At 52.1% G+C, this 19,927-nt stretch overlaps 1 protein-coding gene across 2 annotated transcripts in view; it reads right to left on the reverse strand.

Moving 5' to 3' along the window:
* Positions 1-19,927, reverse strand: part of THAP4 (THAP domain containing 4) — a 39,276-nt gene that overhangs the window by 12,435 nt on the left and 6,914 nt on the right. The window contains exons 1-4 of one of the 2 annotated variants that reach the window (XM_077869602.1): positions 11,924-12,230; positions 5,785-5,944; positions 4,901-5,010; positions 3,942-4,045 (exon numbers count right to left, since the gene is read on the reverse strand). In XM_077869602.1, the coding sequence (XP_077725728.1) occupies positions 3,942-4,045; positions 4,901-5,010; positions 5,785-5,944; positions 11,924-11,927 (378 nt within the window). In that variant the 5' untranslated portion in view covers positions 11,928-12,230. Of the gene's footprint in view, positions 1-3,941; positions 4,046-4,900; positions 5,011-5,784; positions 5,945-11,923; positions 12,231-19,927 lie in introns of those variants that run through there. The other variant, XM_077869601.1, reaches the window with a different exon arrangement.

Genomic DNA, 19,927 nt, shown 5'->3' on the forward strand with positions numbered 1-19,927 from the left:
GGGGCCAGCAGGGCAGCGGGGGGCCAGCGGTGGAGCGGCTCCTGCTCACCTGCCTGGTGCCCCCACGTGGCCCAGCAGCCGCAGCCCGAGGTACTCACACGTGCACACCAAGACGCGCACACATGCTCACAGCAGCTTTCCTCCTAAGGGCCCAGGCACGAGGCCATCGGTGTCTGCCAACAGAGGAGACAAAGCTGGAACGTTCGCCCCAGCAGCACACGACTCAGAATCAAACGTACCCAAAGTACCACTGAAAGCGACAGGATGAACTTGAGCGAAGGAGCAAATACCGTAAGGCTCTGTGTGCAATGAGTCCTAGAAGACGCCAATCCGGTCTGTAGGGACAGAAACCTGGGGGCCGGCCAGGGGGCACAGGCTCTTGAGGTAGCTCCGAGGGTGGACACCTGCTGTGCGCACACTAACTGGCCGCCAATTATACCTCCACGGGGTGGGGGTGTTAAGTAAAAGACGAAAGTTCTAGTAATTCATGCAAGTGAGCGTGAACTGGCAGGGGGGTGGGGGTGGGGGCAGGCAAGCAGGGCACCTGGGACGGCCAGATGTTCATCTGCACAAAACTCCATTCTAGGTGAATGAATGACCTGAAGGGGAGGTTTTAGGCCAAGCTGTGATGCTTCCAGGAAAACAAAAGAGAGAATATATATATTTTTTGACCTGTTTTCAGGAAGCCTACCTAACCAAGAAACAGAAAACCAATTCAGAAAGGAGAGCCCAGGAAACTGAACCACCTAAAATTAAGCACTCTTGTTTCTCAGCAACAGAAACAGATGAAGAGATACAGACTGGAAGGGTACTGAGGAGGGGCTCACGTCCAAGTGACGGAAGAGCAAGTGTCAGGAAGGGGACACGCAGTGGGAGCCACTCAGAGGACCTGGACGGGACTTGCCAGGAAGGGAGGGGAGGGGAGGGGAGGGGAGGGGAGCCTCCTTGAGGCCAGCAGAGCAGTCCGGCCGCAGGGGCAGCACCTCAGGGTACCGGAGTACAGGTGGAGTCTCTGGAAGGCAGGGGCCTCTCTGGTGCTGCGTGGCCCCGCTGCGTCTCAGGGCTGCCGTGGGCGCCGTGTGGGGTCTCGAGTGGCCGAGCACACAGAGCAGGTAACAGAAGCGATGAGGTCAGGCTCCAACGGCACACAATGGGACCTGTCCTGACACCTGCTGCTCCCAGGACTCTGGCCACCAGCCTCTGGAGGACAGAGGCCTTCTTCCCCGGCTCCCTCCCTTCCAGGTCTGTCCACACTGACCCAGCAGGGAGGCCCACCGAGGCATACCCAGCCGGTCGATGGTCAGCCATGTCACTGCAGAGCTGAGCCCTCCTCTGGTCCCCTCCCGGAGGGGTCCTTCCCTCACCGTGCTCCCCCCCAGGGGGTCCTTCCCTCACTGTGCTCCTCCCAGGGGGTCCTTCCCTCACTGTGCTCCCCCCCAGGGGCTCTTTCCCTCATCGTGCTCCCACCCAGAGGTGTCCTGCCCTCACTGTGCTCCCCCGCGGGGGTCCTGCCCTCACCATGCTCCCCACCCATAGGCTTCACGTCTCCTTCCCCTCCTTTTACAGAGAGGGATTCCTGTGTTTAATTCATAACACTCCAAGTTAGTTCTCCAGTAATATAAAAGAAAATCAACACCCTCAAAAAAATAAACCATGATAAAGTAAACTCTGGCAAGTATGAGCAAGAAAAAGAAAAAACAAAGACAGAAAAGATCAGAAATACAAAGGGGACGCAGAATGCAGACAGAGAAAGCAGTAAGCGTTCCTTCTTTCTCAAACCCTGAAAATCTAGATGGAAGAGCCCTGGTCCTGGGAGCCTTGGCCTTGCAGTCGCAGGGGGTAGGAAGGCCGGGTAACCCCCACCGCCTGCGGCGCCCAGATGCGTCCTGAGGACCCCGAGGACATCTACAAGGAACAGGCCATCTCCAAGGGCTTCTATTCCTTGTCAGGGAACAGAAACAGTGAAAAGGCTCCCAGCGGCCTCTACGAGTAACTGTGATACCAGAATCAGGACAAGTGGGCGTTCTCTTCAAAAAGCAGACACACCTCAACACTCAGAAGTTATTAATACAATTCACTGCATCAACAGCTTCAAGTGGAAAAACACAGAATCCTCCCAAAAGAGGCAGCAAAAGCATTTGATGAAAGTTAAAGGCCATTCCTGAGTATCACTGTCCCCGTACAGACACAGGGGCTCCTGACCCAGCCCAGGCTGCCCGCCACCGTGTGGCCCGGGGCAAGCACCTCGCGGGGTGAGCACCAGCCTGGACTCCCCCCGGCTCCGTCAGGGCTGTGCCTGCGGACCAGCCGTCAGGACGGACAGTCCTGGCCAGCAGAGGCGCGCACAAACCAGAGGCCTCCCCACCATCAACACAATCAGAAGATGGAGTGGAAGCCACATGCTAGCGGAAGCCAGCGCCACGAAAACTAACTAGAAAGTGCTACAGCAATACCCTGCCGTGAACTACCCAAGACCTGCATGATTAAAGTCAAAAAGTAACTTGGCACCCAAACTACACCCGAGACAGCACGACGCAGCACCACACCACTCACACGGCTACTGACCAGAACTCCCCTTGACCTCAGGTTAACTCACGTGTTTACGTGATCCTGGTGTGAAGGGTGCAGACCTGGACAGACCCGCGTGACGGTCCGTCCAGAGGAGGGAACACAGAACACTTAACCAAGAAAATGTCGAGGAAAGAATACCAACCCGCCCCGGATAGTAAATGGGACACAGGACTACGGTAACCCAACTTACTACACGACTTTGAATCACTATCAGAGAAAAAGTAGACAACAGGACCCTTCTCCCCCATCTATGGAGACGGGCCCGAGAGGCAAGACATTCCACATCTGGGGGGCTGCTGGTCACCCGTCTGTGCACGCATCATGTGAACACACATCTGGGAGGGATTAAGGTCGAGGTGTGAAAGGGACGCTACAAAGGTGCAGAAGAGTTGATGTCATCATCTGAGTAGAAACCCAAGCCCAGGGCAGCCCCGGAAGCCCTGCGGTTTAGCACCGCCTTCAGCCCAGGGTGTGATCCTGGAGACCCGGGATGGAGTCCCACGTCGGCCCTGCATGGATCCTGCTTCTCCCTCTGCCTGTGTCTCTGCCTCTCTCTCTCTCTCTCTCTCTCTCTCTCTCTCTCTCTGTGTCTGTCATGAATAAGTAAATAAAATCTTTTTTTTTTTTTTTTTTTTAAAAAAAGAAACCCAAACCCAGACCCCATGAAGGGGAAGACCCCCGGAGAGAACTACAGGAAAGCTCACAACCTGTGAGTAGAGCGCACCCCAACCAAACTCACAAAAGCCACCAAATGCGGAAACATTTGCCACGTAAAGGGCAGAGAGTACCAGCCACGGGACACAGAAAGCTCCCTTAAATCAGAAAGAAAATGAGAGCCACTGAAACACAGGCAAGGACTTCGAGCGTCTGCCGTACGGGGCAAGAAGCACAAACGGCCAACAAGCACGGACAATGCTCCCTGGCGCCCTTAAGGTAAAACAAGATACCGTCCCCAGCAAGTCTGCAGCCAGGCCGTGGGGACACAGGCACAGGGTACCAGGTGTGCTCCTGCAGCACTGGAGGGAACGCGGCCGCCAAGGAAAGCAATTTAATGGTCTGCGTCGATATCCCAAAGGTCCTTGTCCTCTGAACTCTCCCAATGGATGTGGATTTATTTACCAAAGAGAACACCACAAATGTAATATGATGTTTGTGACAGAAGAACCACAGCCGACCTGATGACCCCTAGGGGCCCAGCTGCCGGGGACCAGACGATTCCGCCGCGCACACCTCCACCTCGGCATGTGGGGGGAGCAACAAGATGACGGCACACGCAGGCCTCCGAGATCCAGGGGAAAGGCTGCCTGCGGCCGGGGGGACTCATGACCCCCTTATTACTGAGCACACGGCATCTGAGAGGGAAGGCTCACCTGCTCCACGTGGGGCTCCTTGGCGAACGAGATCCTGGCGATGGAGTGGGACGTGATGCACAGCTCCTGCCCGTTCACCTCGCCCTCTTCCACCTCCACGATGCCTGCGGGGGCCGGGAGTCCTCAACAGCCTGCCCATGGCTTCCTGGTACCACTGCCCCTACCACCACCTTTTGCACCCAAGGCTTCAACAGGTCTGAACTCTGAAGCCAGTGAGGCAACAACCTGTCCCCTTCCAGCACTGAGCCTCCTGGGCATCAAGGGGGAAAGACTCTCACAGCCAGGGCAGGGGGTCTGTGGAGGGGTCACTCTGGGGGGGTCACTGCCCTGACCCCGGCCCTGCCCCATCAAATAGGACAAGGACCCCCCCTCCCCAGGGGCCGAAGTCCCCCCGATTTCTAGCTCGCCAAGGCCTTGGGCAGGCCCACTCTGCGGGGACAGGCTAGCTCTGATCGTCCACCAGCTTTTAGGAAGTGAGACTCACTGGAGCCTATGAACGAGGTAAAGGTCAGGCAGGTGTTTTTGAGTAATTTCTAACTCACGAACCGGGTTAACTACCTTAGGGTGACCTCACACTGGGGCAGAGCAGAGTTCCAGACAGAGGACGTCTGGCTGCACAGCGAGCCCCCCGTTCTCACTCACACAGGAAACATCTGTGAGCTGCGGCAGACACAGGCTCTGTCGTGGGCTGCTGCTGAGGAACTCAGGAGAAAAGGGAATCAGCCCCCTCTCACCAGCGCCCTCCCGCAGCCCCGCTGAGCCTGTCCAAACGCCTGACGCTTCCCACATGGACAAGCGCTCAGTCGTCCCCCACAAACATGACCATGAGCACGGACACACCCGGAGGTCACTTGGAAAGCAGGAGGCAGATGCTGCCTCCCCCCGTGGCCACCCCGCTGCTGGCATGCAGGGCGTGCGGGCAGGGGGCAGGCCAGGGACAGCCACCAAGGGAGGCGTACCTGTGTTCTGGGCGCTGACAAAGGCCACCTTGTTGGTATCGGGCTTGAGGCGGATGAAGCCACACTCCCTGTGCATGGGTTTGCGTGTGTCCGGATGGAAGGCGTTGAACCTGTGGACAGCAGGAAAGGTGAAGCCCGGGATCCCTGGGTGGCGCAGTGGTTTGGCGCCTGCCATTGGCCCAGGGCGCGATCCTGGAGACCCGGGATCGAATCCCACATCGGGCTCCCGGTGCATGGAGCCTGCTTCTCCCTCTGACTATGTCTCTGCCTCTCTCTCTCTCTCTGTGACTATCATAAATAAATAAAAATTAAAAAAAAAAATTAAAAAAAAAAAAAAAAAAGGAAAGGTGAAGCCCCAGGTATCGGACGCTCTTCTCACTTTATAAAGCATCCCCACCCTCCAAATATAAAACAACGTAGCTGTCTGGCGCCTGGGCGGCTTAGGAGGTTAGGTGTCCGACCCTTGATCTCAGTTTAGGTCTTGATCCCAAGGCTGTAAGTTCAAGCCCTGCGCTGGGTGTAGGGATGACTTACATATACTGACAGCTTCCCTGAGACCTCAAGTAGCTCAGGGGCAGGAGGGATTCTAAAAGAAAGCCAGGCCATTCTGTTTTCAGTAACATGGGGGTGACTTCACATCAGGTACAGCGTGGAACGAGGGATCTGAGCACAAGCACTTACTTTTGCGTTTGCACAAACAAGCCTGATGAGGTTTTGTGCTCAGCCTCACACCTTCAGATACATGAGAGACCCAGAAAGTGCCATTACCCAAGTGTGACCAGAGTCAGGGCAGGGAGAGGGTGCCTCTCTGAAACACAACCCGCCTGGCGCCTGCGTGTCTCAGCCTGGTGCCGCTCACAGGCAGTCGGGGTGGGGGCACTTACGAGAAGTTCAGCACAGGCTGGCCCACGTGGGAGATGCACACCTCCTCCAGGTACTGGAAGGGCTGCAGTGTCGGGAAGGTCCCGGCTCCCGGCGGGTCTGACAGCCAGGTCCCCAGCATCCAGGACAGCGGTTCCACCACGGGGTTCATCGTGGGGGGCTCTGAGGACAAAAGGAAGAGGCGGTCAGTGGGCTCCGCATCCAGTGGACTCCTACGTACGCCCTGCTTTGTGTGGATGTGCACACCGCGTGTGGAAGCATGCCCTCACCATTACAGCAAACCCTACGTGAGCACGAACATGCCACTGGCCACCTGTCGAGAGGGCGAGAAAAAGGCCAAGTGATGAGCACATGTCCGCGGCTCCTACGCAGAAAAGAGAGGAGGGTCTGGGCGTGAAGGACAACGGGATCCGAGGTTTCCACAATAAACAGAAATTCCGTTTTCTCAGCCGGCCGCGGCCTCTGAGGCACTCGGTCTGGCGGCACGGAGGGAAGGCCGTCCTGGCCCGCCTGGCTCCCTGACGGCCGGTCCCGTCTCCCCGACGGCGTCCTCCGGGCCGGGCTGCCGGGGGGCCTCCCGGAGTGGGAGCGCGCCGGGTTCCCCCGAATCCCCCCCAAGGTTCCCGGGGCTCTGAGGGCGCAGGCCGGTCGTTACCATCTCCACAGGGAGCTACCCCTCCCGTCCCTGCCCGCCTCCCCCTGGGGAAGACAGGACGGCGCGGAGGGCACGGCGGGAGGGCCTGCCGTCTCGAGGCCAGGAGCAGCCGCCGGACACGGGGCCCGCTCTGCGTCTCCCTCACGCTGCCTGTGGGAGCTGAGCCGTGGGAGTTGGCCTCAGAGTGGACGCCGGGAGGAGCGCAGAGCGCGGGGGCTGCCACCTGCCACGGTCCCCGCCCGGGGAGGCCGCGAGCACCGGCTCAGCACCGGGGACTTGGCACCGGGCAAAGCCACTGGGGAGGAAGAGCCCTGGTGGGAGATGAAGAACCAGGGAGCCGAGGGCGCCGGCGGCACAGGCCGAGGAGCCCTGACTCTGGATCTCAGCTCAGGTCATGACCTCAGGACCGCGGCCTCGGGCACTCAGTGGAGGCTGCTTCTCTCCCTCTGCCTCTGCCCCTGTCCTATCCCCAATTCCTCTGTTTCTGAAATAAATCTTTAAAACAAATAAAATATATACAGTAATGTTTATTTTATTTTATTTATTTTTAAGATTTTATTTATTTATTCCTGAGACACAGAGAGAGGCAGAGACACAGGCGGAGGGAGAAGCAGGCTCGATCCCGGGACGCCGGGGTCACACCCTGGGCCGAAGGCAGACGCTCAACCGCAGAGCCCCCCAGGGGCCCATACTTGGGGCCATTTTAGCGGCGAATATCAGAGATCCAACTCGATGTAGAGGAGAATTTTATATATGGTCCCTATGAAGAGTCCAGGGGTTGCTCAGGCACAAGTGAATCTAGGAGCTCAAGTTATCAGATGCTCAACCACTGAGGCCCCCCCCCCACCAGGCATCCCTGTAATGTTTCCTTTTAAAAAAAGAACGAAGGAGAGCAGTGTCAAGAAAGCAGGAGCCCTAAGAACTGGGGGAGACACAGCGCAGAGCAGCCCGAGGAAGCTGACGTGGAGGCAGCTCAGGAAGCAGCCCCATGGACGGTGTGGGGCTCAGGGCCGAGCCAGCCACACACGGCCTGAGAAGAGTGACACGAAGACAGAGTCAAGGAGGCCGAGAGCCCCTTGTGCTGCGGGCATGTGCCACGGGCCCCCGCGAGGGTCGGGCCGCTCCAGGGCCGCTGCTAGGTGTCCCCCTGATGGCAGGGCACACATCCCCAGGGGCCGGGCTGCTGCTCACAGCTGATGGGTGGATGACAGCGTGTGGCCCAGCCAGACGGCGAACAGCACTAGCCATAAAAAGGAGTGAAGCCCTGACACGTGCCACATGTGGGGGAACCAAGGGAAAAAAGCCAGACACTCTGGCCACACGCTCGATGCCATGTATATGACTGTGTGAACAGGCAAGGAAGTCCGCAGGGCGGAGAGCACACCAGGCTCCTGACAGCGTCCAGCAGAAGATGCCACAGCCACACTCACAACATGCACAGAGCGCGAGCACCAAGGCCTTTGTAGCTGCCACAACTCTGTGCGACACACGGGCTACAGACCTGTGCTGACACGGCCGCTCGCGGCCACACGTGCACACCTGACACCTGATGTCGCTGGTCCACACAGATGTGCTTCAAGGGGAAGATGCACTGGATTTCAAAAACTCAAGGAATAAAGGAGAATGTCGAACATCCCAGTAACTTTTTGGTTTTGGTGATTATATGTTGAAACGATCATGTTTTTCAGACCCTATGGGGCTAAATAAAAATTTTTTTAAGTTTTTTTTTTTTTTTTAAAGACTTCATTTTCATTCGAGATAGAAAGCATGAGCTGGGGGCAGGGGGCAGAGAGGGAGAGAGCCCAGCGTAAGGCTCGATCCCAGGACCTCAGGACTATGACCTGACAGATGCCTAACCACCTGAGCCGCCCAGGTGCCCCTAAAGTTTTTATTTATGTAGTTTTTAGTAACCTCCATACGCACCACAAGGCTTGAACTCACGACCCAAGATCAAGAGTCGCACGATCCTCTGACTGAGCCAGTCAGGGGCCCCGAGTTAAACAGAATATATTATTAAAGTTAATTTCATCTTTTTCTTTCTTTCTTTCTTTCTTTCTTTCTTTCTTTCTTTCTTTCTTTCTTTCTTTCTTTCTTTCTTTCTTTCTTCTTTCTTTCTTTCTTTTTCTTTTTTTAAATTTTTTAAGGTATTTATTTATTTATGATAGTCACAGAGAGAGAGAGAGGCAGAGACACAGGCAGAGGGAGAAGCAGGCTCCATGCACCGGAAGCCCAACGTGGGATTCGATCCCGGGTCTCCAGGATCGCGCCCTGGGCCAAAGGCAGGCGCCAAACCACTGCGCCACCCAGGGATCCCTCTTTCTTTCTTTCTTTCTTTCTTTCTTTCTTTCTTTTCTTTCTTTCTTTCTTTCTTTCTTTCTTTCTTTCTTTCTTTCTTTCTCTTTCTTTCTTTCTTTCTTTCTCTTTCTTTCTTTCTTTCTTTCTTTTCTTTCTTTTCTTTTTTTTCTCTTTCTCTCTCCCTTCCCTTCCCTTCTCTCTCCCTTCCCTTCCTTTTCTTTTTTCTTTTCTTTTCTTCTCTTTCTCTCTCTCTCTCCACACCTCTCTTTACCTTTTCAGTGTTGCTACTGGACAATTTCATGTGCATGTGAGCTCACGCTGTGCTCCTGCCAGACGGCGCCACATCGGGCAGTCTCAACACTAACATGCTGGGAAGTCTGCTCCTGCGAATCCTCTGAGGACACGGCCACGGGGCAGGCTTTGCCCGGAGGCTACGGGGAAGGGACGGCAAAGGGATTCCCAGTAAGTCCTGGATGTGTTCGCCGGGAGAACAGGGACTAGTCCCAGGCAGTTGACGTCCTGACCATGTACACATAGAAGCTGCTGGAAGATGGGAGCTGGGGCAGGGGCTACGAGCAGGCCCACAGTCCACCCCTGAGCAGCAACGTCCCCCAGGTGGGCAAACCAAGGCACAGGCCAAGTGGGGAATGTTTTTACTCTAAGGACGCCCGGGTGGCTCAGCGGTTGAGCGTCTGCCTTCGGCTCGGGGTGGTCCTGGGGTCCCGGGATCGAGTCCTGCATTGGGCTCCCTGCGTGGAGCCTACTTCTCCCTCTGCCTGTGTCTCTGCCTCTCTCTCTCATGAATAGGTAAAATCTTAAAAAATAAAATAAAATAAAATAAAATAAAATAAAATAAAATAAGGCAGAACTAAGGCCAAACACACCTGAACTCACATAAAAAGGAAAAAGCTTTTCAGACTGTATCACAAAGCAAGACCTTCAACTCTCGCTATGCACGATGCACCAGGAACCAAGCGGTTCAGAAAGGCGTTTTGGAGCCGGGAAAAAGCAGGCACCACGAAAGCAAGCATCACGATCCCACTATGGGGGACGATGAACTTCAAGCCGAAATGCGTTAAGCCAGACGAAGAACGGCTCTCTGGGACACTGAGGGTGCAAGTCACCACGGAGACATCGCAGCAGCAAATGCAGCAGCATCCAAAACGCAGCCGCGGCAGACACGCGGGTGCTGGCGGAGAGCAACGAAAGGGGATCCCGGCCTACTCTGTGTCCAAGTGAGCAGCACGCCTTACACAACCAGGGGCATGGCACTCTGAACTGAAAACTAGGGAGTACTCCTTCAAGTTCCTCTGGAATATTCATGAAAACAGACCTTACAAACGGTCAGAGAAAACCTGTAAGTTACAAAAAGTACAGAGTTCTCACCACATTGATCACAAGGCAGCAAGGAAACACTATCAGATTTCCCTCCCAACCGCCCAAACCGCCTTGCCACAAAAGAAAGGCCAGACACAAACATGTACTTATTCTGTGATTTCAACTGCATGAAATTCTAGAAGAGGTAAATGGAGCTACGATGAGGCTGTCGGGTGGGGGCCGGGGCGGGTGGGCACCAGAGAACCCGGGGATTCTGGGTGGGGTCGCGGTCACACAGGTGTCTGCACCCATCCAAAGTCATGGAGGGGAGCACCTGAGGGCTGTTTCACTTACGTAAATTGTACTGCAATGAAAACATTCAGAGGCAAAACTTCCACAAAACAAACAAACTTAAGAAAAAAAAATCAGAGGCCAAAACGCCTTCCCAGGACCTGTTTACTATGTCACTACAGCACAGGCTGATGAGCGGTGAGGTGACACCAGCCTCCCAGGGCCTCTGGTCTGTGCTGGCCAACTGCTGCCCACAGGCAGAGGGCCTTCTGCTGCAGATTGTCTGGTATTTTAAGAAAACCCAGAACTATTTAGGGCTAAAATATCCAATTTCTAAAGAGGTGTCTGAATTATGGCAACAATAGGTTGCAGTGTGAGGCGTGGTTCAGGGGGCCGGAGGGGAGGACGCGCACAGCGGTCCCAGGCCAGAGCCTGGACCTGTGGATGTCCTCCCAACACCCCTCCAGGGGCCCAGGCCCTGAAGGTGATCCTCCGCCTCAGTCCTTGTTTGCTCGCAGGCAACAAATCAAAGGGACACCAGCAGGAGAGAGGGGTCAGGAACAGGGGCTCCAGGGAGGGTCCTATGAAGGGACAGGGAGCAGGGGACTGTGCTCAACCACCCGGCTAACAACGCAGACAGACGCAGAGCCCAGCCTGCCCCCCTGTACCGAGCCCCGAGGCTGACGCAGGGCTGTGGGACAAGACGGCAGGGCCGCGGCGCTCCGCCAGCGCAGGTCGAGCCTGCCCGCTCTCTCCTTGGGACAACGTCTGAATGCAGGTGCTGTGCCAGGGGGGCTCAGGCAGGGGACAGAGGACTGTCTGCTCGGGGTGGGGGCTGGGGCAGTGGCCAAGGGCACCAGGGCTGGAAGCCCAGAGGACGGGGTTGCCAGAGCCAGAACGCAGAAGAGGGGCTGGAGAGGTGACGTGGCTGGGGACAGGCGGCTGGGCGGGCGGGGGGGTGTTCGGCGGCTGGCGGGTATTTGCTCTCCAACTGTAATGAATTGTAACGGAGTGAGGGGCAGGCAGCGAGGCCCGGGGCAGGCAGGGAGCTCGCCTCCTTCCAGGTCCGCCCCTGCAGCGCCCCTGGGTGCCGGGAGGCACTGCGCCAAGCCAGCTGGGCCTGCGGGCCGGCCCCACTGCCCCCACCCGCCGCCAGCTCCTCCGCCACTGTCCCTCTTTGCCAGTGAGGTGCTGCATGGGAGAACCAGCAAGGTGAGGGTAAGCCTAAGTCCCAAGGTCAGCTCACAAGAGCCTACATATGTATGTTGCAATTCATCTAACGAAATCTTTAGGATTTGTGTATATTTACTCCACAGAAGTCATACTTAAAAAAATACTTAAAAAAAATAAAAGTGAAACGAACCTAAAAGTCAAACAAATTTAAAAAAAAACTAAAAAATAAGGGAGTTAAGGCTATTTGCCACTTTTAACCTCTTTAAACTGGACAGGCTTTTATATGCATTTTTCTGATTTCTTTTTTCGTTTATTAAAATCTCAACCAAAATGCAAAAACAAAAATTTAAATTTTCTCCAAGAAAAGTAAATTTTCAGTTTTTGGTCCAAGACAGTGAAAGTGGGCTTACCCATCAGTGATGGTAAGTTTTCTGAACTCCAGACGCGGTCAAGGTTCTTCAAGGTTGTTTTCTGCCAATTGACGGAAAACGCTTGCACCTGGCTGTCAGCAGCTTGGCAGGAAGTGAATGGCAAGCTGAGGATGGCATTCTGGGAGCTGTAGTTCCACCCTAGGAGGTGGTGCCCCAGAAACCCTCGGGGAGACAGACCCAGAGGTGACCGAACCTTGGATCTGGGAGGAGATCAAGTCTGAATTTTACGAAGGTGGGACAGGCCAGGGAGTGAGGAGTGGGGCTTCCGCCTGCTGCTGCTCCCACCAGTGACCACGGAGGGAAGTGGCCTGTGTAACAGGGAAACGGGCGGAGTCAGGCACAGAGCAAAAGCCACTTCTAGAAGAGTCACTCTGGGAACTCCTGACGTGTCCCTTGATATCTGTCTCCTAGAGGGCTGGCAGCCCACTTGTCTTGGCTTTGAACGGGTGATGCTTGCAGCCTGCTCTGCCTCCTGGCAGAGGTGTCAGGAGACGGGCCCAGGACAGGAAGGGAGCAGACACCCTCACTGGGACTCCTTCCTGGTGCCTCCCACCCTCACACTGCTGAGTGTTAGTGACAACAGTGTTGCACACTGGCTGCAAAGCACCAGGGAGGGCACCCAGGCTGTCCTGGCATGGTTGATCAGTTTGTATTCCATGTGCCTGGCACACCAGAGGAAGCTGTTGTTGTTGTTGTTGTTGTTGTTTTTTCTAAAGAATTATTTATTTATGAGGGAGAGAGAGAGAGAGAGAGAGAGGCAGAGACACAGGAGGAGGGAGAAGCAGGCTCCATGCTGGGAGCCTGACGTGGGACTCAATCCCGGGACCCCAGGATCGCGCCCTGTGCCAAAGGCAGGCACTAAACCGCTGAGCCACCCAGGGATCCCCTGTTGTTTTAAAAGGATAGCAAGACCCTCACTTTATTACCCATGAGATGGGAAGGTGCATGTGCACACAGGGGAAAAAAAAACAAATGACAGGAAGTAGAGCACATGTTTCTGTAAAATATAAAAGACGTAAAAGAAGACCAAATAATTTTAATTTGCAAGTATTATGGCTGATTACCTATTAACTCAAAAGTCTCCACTGAAAAACTATTAGAATAAGTAATTTTGATAGGCTGCTTAGCTATTAAAATTGGAGCTTTCTGGCATATTAACAATAACTACATTAATAACAAGGGCGGAGGCTTTGAGGGTCAACTCTGACCTATAAAGAGGATGGAAGCCCTAACTCCCAAACTTACAAGAAAAACATGGAACAAATTGAGAACCAGTGAGTTCGCCTTGACCCATCACAGAAGTGAGGTCCCAGGCCTCCCAGGGTGTGGAGACGGGCTCACTGGGAGTGGACGTGAGCAGACAGGAACGCTGGGTGGTAACTGGGCAGGAGGCTGGAGCTGAGCACAGACGAGTGTGATACACAGTATCCCGGGGGCCTGACACTTGCACAGGTCTGACTCCCAGGAACACAACAGGTTATCACCATGAAAGGCCAAGAACCAATCCTGTGTGTCTCTGCAGTGGGATACAAAGGAACAGATCTGAACTAAGCTCAGAGCACTCTCCAGAATGAAGGAAGGCTTTTAGGGAAGATCTTACCTGAGCTTTACTTCAGCGGGGGGCAGGGCTTTCCCCACAAGCCCCTCCAGCCTTCCCTTCTCACTCCAGGACTTGAGAAGGTCAGAGCCCAGAAACACAGGCCACACGAGGCTGAACCTCAAACCTGACATTGCAGAGCACCCCGTCCCCCAAACCACTCTGCAGGGCTCTCGCAGGTAAGAGGATCAGAGCAGAAAGAGTCCCAGGTACCTATGCTGGGAGTCCTGAGGCACACGGTAAAGACTTCAGAGGAATCTGAAGCCACCACAAAGGCACTAGAGATTGGACACGACCCAACTGCCAGGCAGGCCAACTGATACCTCAAGCTAAAGGCTTGCTTAGCTCAGCTTCTGTTACCTGTTATACCACGTGCACCTTTCAAAAAAATTACAAGCCATGCTGACAGGCAAGGAAAAAACTCAATCTCAAGAAACAACATCAGAACCTGACACAGGTGTCACATAGGTTCTGGAATCCTCAGACTTGGAATTTAAAATAACTACGATTGGGCAGCCCGGGTGGCTCAGTGGTTTAGTGCTGCCTTCAGCCCAGGGCATGATCCTGGAGACCTGAGATCGAGTCCCACGTCGGGCTCCCCACATGGAGCCTGCTTCTCCCTCTGCCTGTGTCTCTGTCTCTCTCTCTCTCTCTCATGAATAAATAAATCTTAAAAAAAAAATAAAGTAACTATGATTAATCTAAAGATTCTAGTGGGAGAAGCAGACAATGTGCCTGAACAAAGGAGCCCTACAGGAGGAGAGGACGCTGATGAAGAACCCAAAGGAAAGGCTGCACATCAAAGCCGCTGCAACAGAAGTGAAGCCCGTGGCGCATGAGGTCGAGGAGAGAGCCAATCAACCAAGGATATTCTGAGATGCGGAGAGCAGCACACACAGAATATTGGAGGACTAGGGGTATGTACGCACGACGGACACGACAGAAGGAGTGGGGAGAGAAAGAAGAAATATGAAGTAACAGCTGAGAAGTTTCAAAATTAATGTCAGACAGCAAACCACAGATCCAAGAAGCTCAGAGGACACCAAGCACAATAAATAATAAAAAACTACATCTAAGCATTTCATATTGAAACTGTACAGCACCAAAGATGGAGAGTCTTGAAAGAAGTTGGAGGAAAAAAATTCTAACCTATACAACAAAATGGGTAAGAATCACAGTGGGCGGCTCACGTAAGCAAACAAGAGTAGAATTCTATGGGACACCCGGGTGGCTCAGCGGTTTAGCGTTGCCTTCCCCCCGGGGCGTGATCCCGGGGTCCTGGGATCGAGTCCCACGTCGGGCTCCCTGCATGGAGCCTGCTTCTCCCTCTGCCTGGGTCTCTGCCTCTCTCTGTGTCTCTCATGAATAAATAAATAAAATCTTAAAAAAAAAAAAAAGAAAAGAATTTCTTTAAAAAAAAAGATTTTATTTTTTATTCATGAGACACACACACACACAGAGAGAGAGAGAGAGAGAGAGAGAGAGACCCAGGCAGAGGGAGAAGCAGGCTCCATGCAGGGAGCCCGACGTGGGACTCGATCCTGGGTCTCCAGGACCAGGCCTCAGGCCAAAGGTGGCGCTAAACCGCTGAGCCACCCGGGCTGCCCAAATAAATAAAATCTTAAAAAAAGAAAAAAAAGAAAAAAAGAGTAAAATTCTATTTTAGTGTATGTGCAGCCAAAGTGAGCACAAGAGTAGAATTCTATATCCAGCGAGGCCGCCCTTCAAATACAACAGAGTATGTTACCTGACTGGAACTAAAATGAAACCTAAAATAAAAAATGAAACAAAAATTCAAATGAAAACTTAAAAAAAATACTGTCCTCCAAAAGTATAAAAGAACCAAAGGCTTTTTCAAACAAAAATAGAGGGAATTACATGCCCTGTAAGAAATAATAAAATTCTTCAGGGAGGAGGAGGATGATATAGGTCAGAAACCTGAATCCATAGACAGAGAAGAGTGCTGGAGCAGGAACACATGAAGGTAAAGTAAAATCTTTTTTTTTTTTTTTTTTTAGAGATTTATTTATTAGAGAGAGAGAGAGAGAGAGAGAGAGAGGAGGGAGTGTGGGGGGAGGAGCAGAGACAGAGGGTCTGAAGCAGACTCCGCACTGAGCACAGCCCGACCCCACGACCCAAGGTGAAGTCGGACGCCCAACCGACTGCGCCAGCCAGGAGCCCCCTTTCTCATTTTTAATCGACCATCGGATTTGCTCAGATTAACGACAGCGTGATTCCAGCACACGTACAAACGGAACGAGGGACGGCAACGCTGCAAGGGATGAGGGGGGACACTGGGCTGCCCGGCTCTAAGGAGCCCGCACTACCAGGGAAGCAGCGGCATCTGAAAGTGGACGCAGAGGAGTTGTAAACGTGAAGACTCCAGGGCACCCAAGCCCAGTTTCCGCAAGAAGTAAAATTGATCTGCTAAGGGGGAAAATGAAATCACACAAAATGCTCAATCAAAACCAGAGAAGTCAGAAAAGGAGAGGAACAGCACAGAAGAAGCCAAAGGAGAGCAGCTGCAGACACAAAGGATATTCGTCCAGCTGGAGCAATACCCACTTTATTTTTTTATTTTTTAAAGATTTTATTTATTTATTATTCATGACGGGGGGGGGGGGCGGCTCAGAGACACAGGCAGAGGGAGAAGCAGGCTCCATGCAGGGAGCCCGATGTGGGACTCGATCCCGGGTCACCAGAATCACACTCCGGGCCGAAGATGGCGCTAAACCGCTGGGCCACCGGGGTTGCCCTCAATACCCACTTTAAACGTGAACGGTCTACGTATACCAGTGAAAACACAGAGCCTGTCAGAGTAGACAGTCTGGAAAAAAAAAAAGAAAACCCAACTATATGTCATCTCTCAGATACCCACGTTAAAAATAAAGACACAGAGAGATCCATCATGCTCATACACGCCGGGAGAAAGCTTGCAGAGCTATATTAACTTCAGACAAGCAGATGTTAGGACAAAAACAATTATCAGTGATAAAGAGGACCGTTACATAGAGACAAAAGTGTCAATACTTCAAGAAGACACCAGAACTGCTGCTGTCTACACACTTAACCAAACACTAAAACAGGTGAGGCAAAGACTGGTAGAACTGTAACAAGAAACAGACAAATCCAGTCACAGGTGGAGACTTCAGCACTCCCCTGTCAGGAATGGATGGATCCAGCAACAGAAAACCAGTAAGGACTTGGATGAACTGCGTCATCAGTCACCAGGATGTCACTAACTCTGTGAGCTACGGTGTCAGGGAATTTGACAGGGTACGAGATGTGCACAGAGCTAGTGAAACAAGACTCCTGGAAACCCCCTCACAGAGGCATGTGAACTGGTGACAGAGCAGAGCAGAGGCCCTCCCCTGTGCGGTGGGCACGGAAGGCCTGCAGAGGACAAAGGGCAGAGAGAGGATGAACGTGCTCTCTGGTTGAGCCGGGGCATCCACCCGTCCTGGGCCATCAGCTCTCCCATCCTCAGGCTCTGTCAGACTCAGACTGGGACTTACACCCCATCCCCTCGCACTCCTGACAACTCTCAGGCCTTTGGACAGGAACTAAATTATGCCACCAGCTTTCCCAGTTCTCCACCTTGCCATTCATAACCCTGGGAGCCAATTCCTATAACAAACCTCCTGTTATATCTGTGTATATACACATCCTACTGATCCTGCTTCCCTGGAGAACCCTCACTACTTCATCCAACAGCAGAACACACATGCTTCTCAAGCTCACATGGGACATTGAGCAAGAATATGAAAACATATTTTCACAAATTTAACGCACTAGAAATCATACAAAGTATGCCCTGAGACTACAAGAGAATTGAACTGTAAGTCAGTAATAGCAAATTAGTTGAAAATTCCCAAATATTTGTAGATTAAATGAAATACTTCTAATTAACAAGTGGGACAAGATGGATGCCTCAAGAGAAACAAAAAAAAATATCTGAACTAAATAGAAAAATACACCTTACCAAATTTTGTAGGATGCAGTAAAAACAATGGTTAGAGGAAATTTTATAGCACTAAATGAGTATATTAGAAAAGAAAAGGGATGCTCAGGTGGCTCAGCGGTTGAGCGTCTGCCTTTGGCCCAGGGTGTGACCCCGGGGTCCTGGGATCGAGTCCCACAATCAGGCTCCCTGCAGGGAGCCTGCTTCTCCCTCTCCCTGTGTCTCTGCCTCTCTCTCGGTGTCTCTCATGAATAAAAATCTTAAAAAAAAAATTAATCACCTTCCAAAAGAAAAAACACCAGGCCTAGATGGGTTTATCGATGAACTATACCAAAGAAGAACAAAGTTATACCAATTCTTTACAATCTCTCGTAAAAGGTAGAAGCAGAGGTAATACTTCCAAACTCATTCTATGAGATGAGCATTACCCAATCACCAAAACCAGACAAAGACGTTACAAGAAAGGAAAGTACAGATATCTCTCATGAACATAGATACAAAAATCCTTAACAAGCATTTAGTAAATTGAATCCAAAAATGAAGGAATTGGGCAGCCCCGGTGGCGCAGCAGTTTAGCGCCGCCTGCAGCTCAGGGCATGATCCTGGAGATCCGGGATCGAGTCCCACGTCAGGCTCCCTGCATGGAGCCTGCTTCTCCCTCTGCCTGTGTGTCTGCCTCTCTCTCTCTCGGTCTCTCATGAATAAATAAATAAAATCTTTTAAAAAAAAAATGAAGGAATGAATTATACACCATGACCGTGCATTCCGCCCATGTATGCAAGGCTGGTTCAGCAGTCTACAATCCATTAATATAACTCACCACACCAAAAGGCTGGAAGATAAACCACCACGCAATAATCTCAATCAATGCTCAGAGTGTTTGGCAAAAATCCAACACCCATTCCTCATAAAAACTCTTGATAAACTAGGAATAAAGGGGAATTTCCTAACTTAATAAAGAACATCCCTGACAAAACCTTACAGCTAACACATACTTATAATGGCGAGAAACTCAGAAGCTCTCGTACTAAGATCGGTACTACTCATAGTCAACAAAGTCCTGGAAATCCTACTTGATGTAATTAAAAAAAAAAAAAAAAAGAAGAAGAAGAAATAAAAGGATACAGATTGGGACAGAAAAAATAAAACCACCTTTGTTGGGCAGCCCCAGGGTGCGATCCTGGAGACCCTGGATCGAGTCCCACGTCAGGCTCTCTGTATGGTGCCTGCTTCTCCCTCTGCCTGTGTCTCTGCCTCTCTCTCTCTCTGTCTCTATGAATAAATAAATAAAATATTAAATAAATAAATAAATTAATTAATTAATTAAAAAAACCACCTTTGTTTGGAGATGACATGACTATCCATGTAGAAAATTCCAGAGAATTGACAAAAAACTCCTGGAATTATTAAGCAATGACAGCAAGGTTGCAGAACACAAGGTTAACAAAAAAGGGTCAATTATTCTCTTATATACCAGAAGAAACAACTGGAATATGAAACTCCAATGGAAATAAAAGATCTAAATAAATGGATGGGTATTCATGTTGATACACCAAAAACTCAATGCTGTGAAGATGTCAATTCTTCTCAAATTGATCTATAGATTCAACACAATCCCAATGTCAAAATCCCAGCAAGCCATTTCCTGGAAATCAACCAGCTGATTCTAAAGTTCATATGGAGAGGCACCAGTCCCAGAATAGCCAACACAATATTCATGGAAAAGAATAGTCCTCTATATTTCAAGACTTACTAAAAGCTACAATAACCAATAGCATGGTACTGACAAGCCAGGGGATGCACAGATCCACACAACACAACAGAGAGTCCAGAGAGAGGAGCAAAGGCAACTTGATGGAGAAAAGACAGCCTCCTGGACAAATGGTGCTAGAGCAACTGGACATTCACGTAAGCCACAGACTCCTGCCTGGGAGGGCCCTGCAGGAAGGCCAAGCTCCTGGCCCAGCTGCTTCACTGTGGGGAATCTGTCCACAGGTAAAGGACTGGCTACAGACAATGGACCAAAGAAACACGTGGATAGCCCCTTCGACATAAAACCCCTACAAAGTTTCCTTTGATGGCCAACAAATTCATGATGGCGCTGGGAACCATTAAGACAGAAGACGTTTTGAGTTGACGGCTTCAAGCAGCTCTTGGAGACCAAGCCAGGGAGCCCGCTCTCCCGCCCCCTGCCCTCCTCTTCCACTGCCAGTCCTCCCCTCCACTCCCAGCCAGTGGCCAGACCCATCCTCTGGGGAGCACAGGGGCAGAGGTGCAGGTACACCCTGTCCACAGCCCCCTTCCAGGCACCTCCTTCCTGGCCCTCACGACTCCTCCTCCCCATCCCCCGCGCCCCCAGCAGCACAGACACCTGCTTGCTTGTCTCCACTTTACAAACGAAGTCTCCCCTGGAGCCACGATCCCC

Source organism: Canis aureus, chromosome 24 (assembly GCF_053574225.1).
Source record: "Canis aureus isolate CA01 chromosome 24, VMU_Caureus_v.1.0, whole genome shotgun sequence".
NCBI classification, from domain to species: Eukaryota; Metazoa; Chordata; class Mammalia; order Carnivora; family Canidae; genus Canis; species Canis aureus.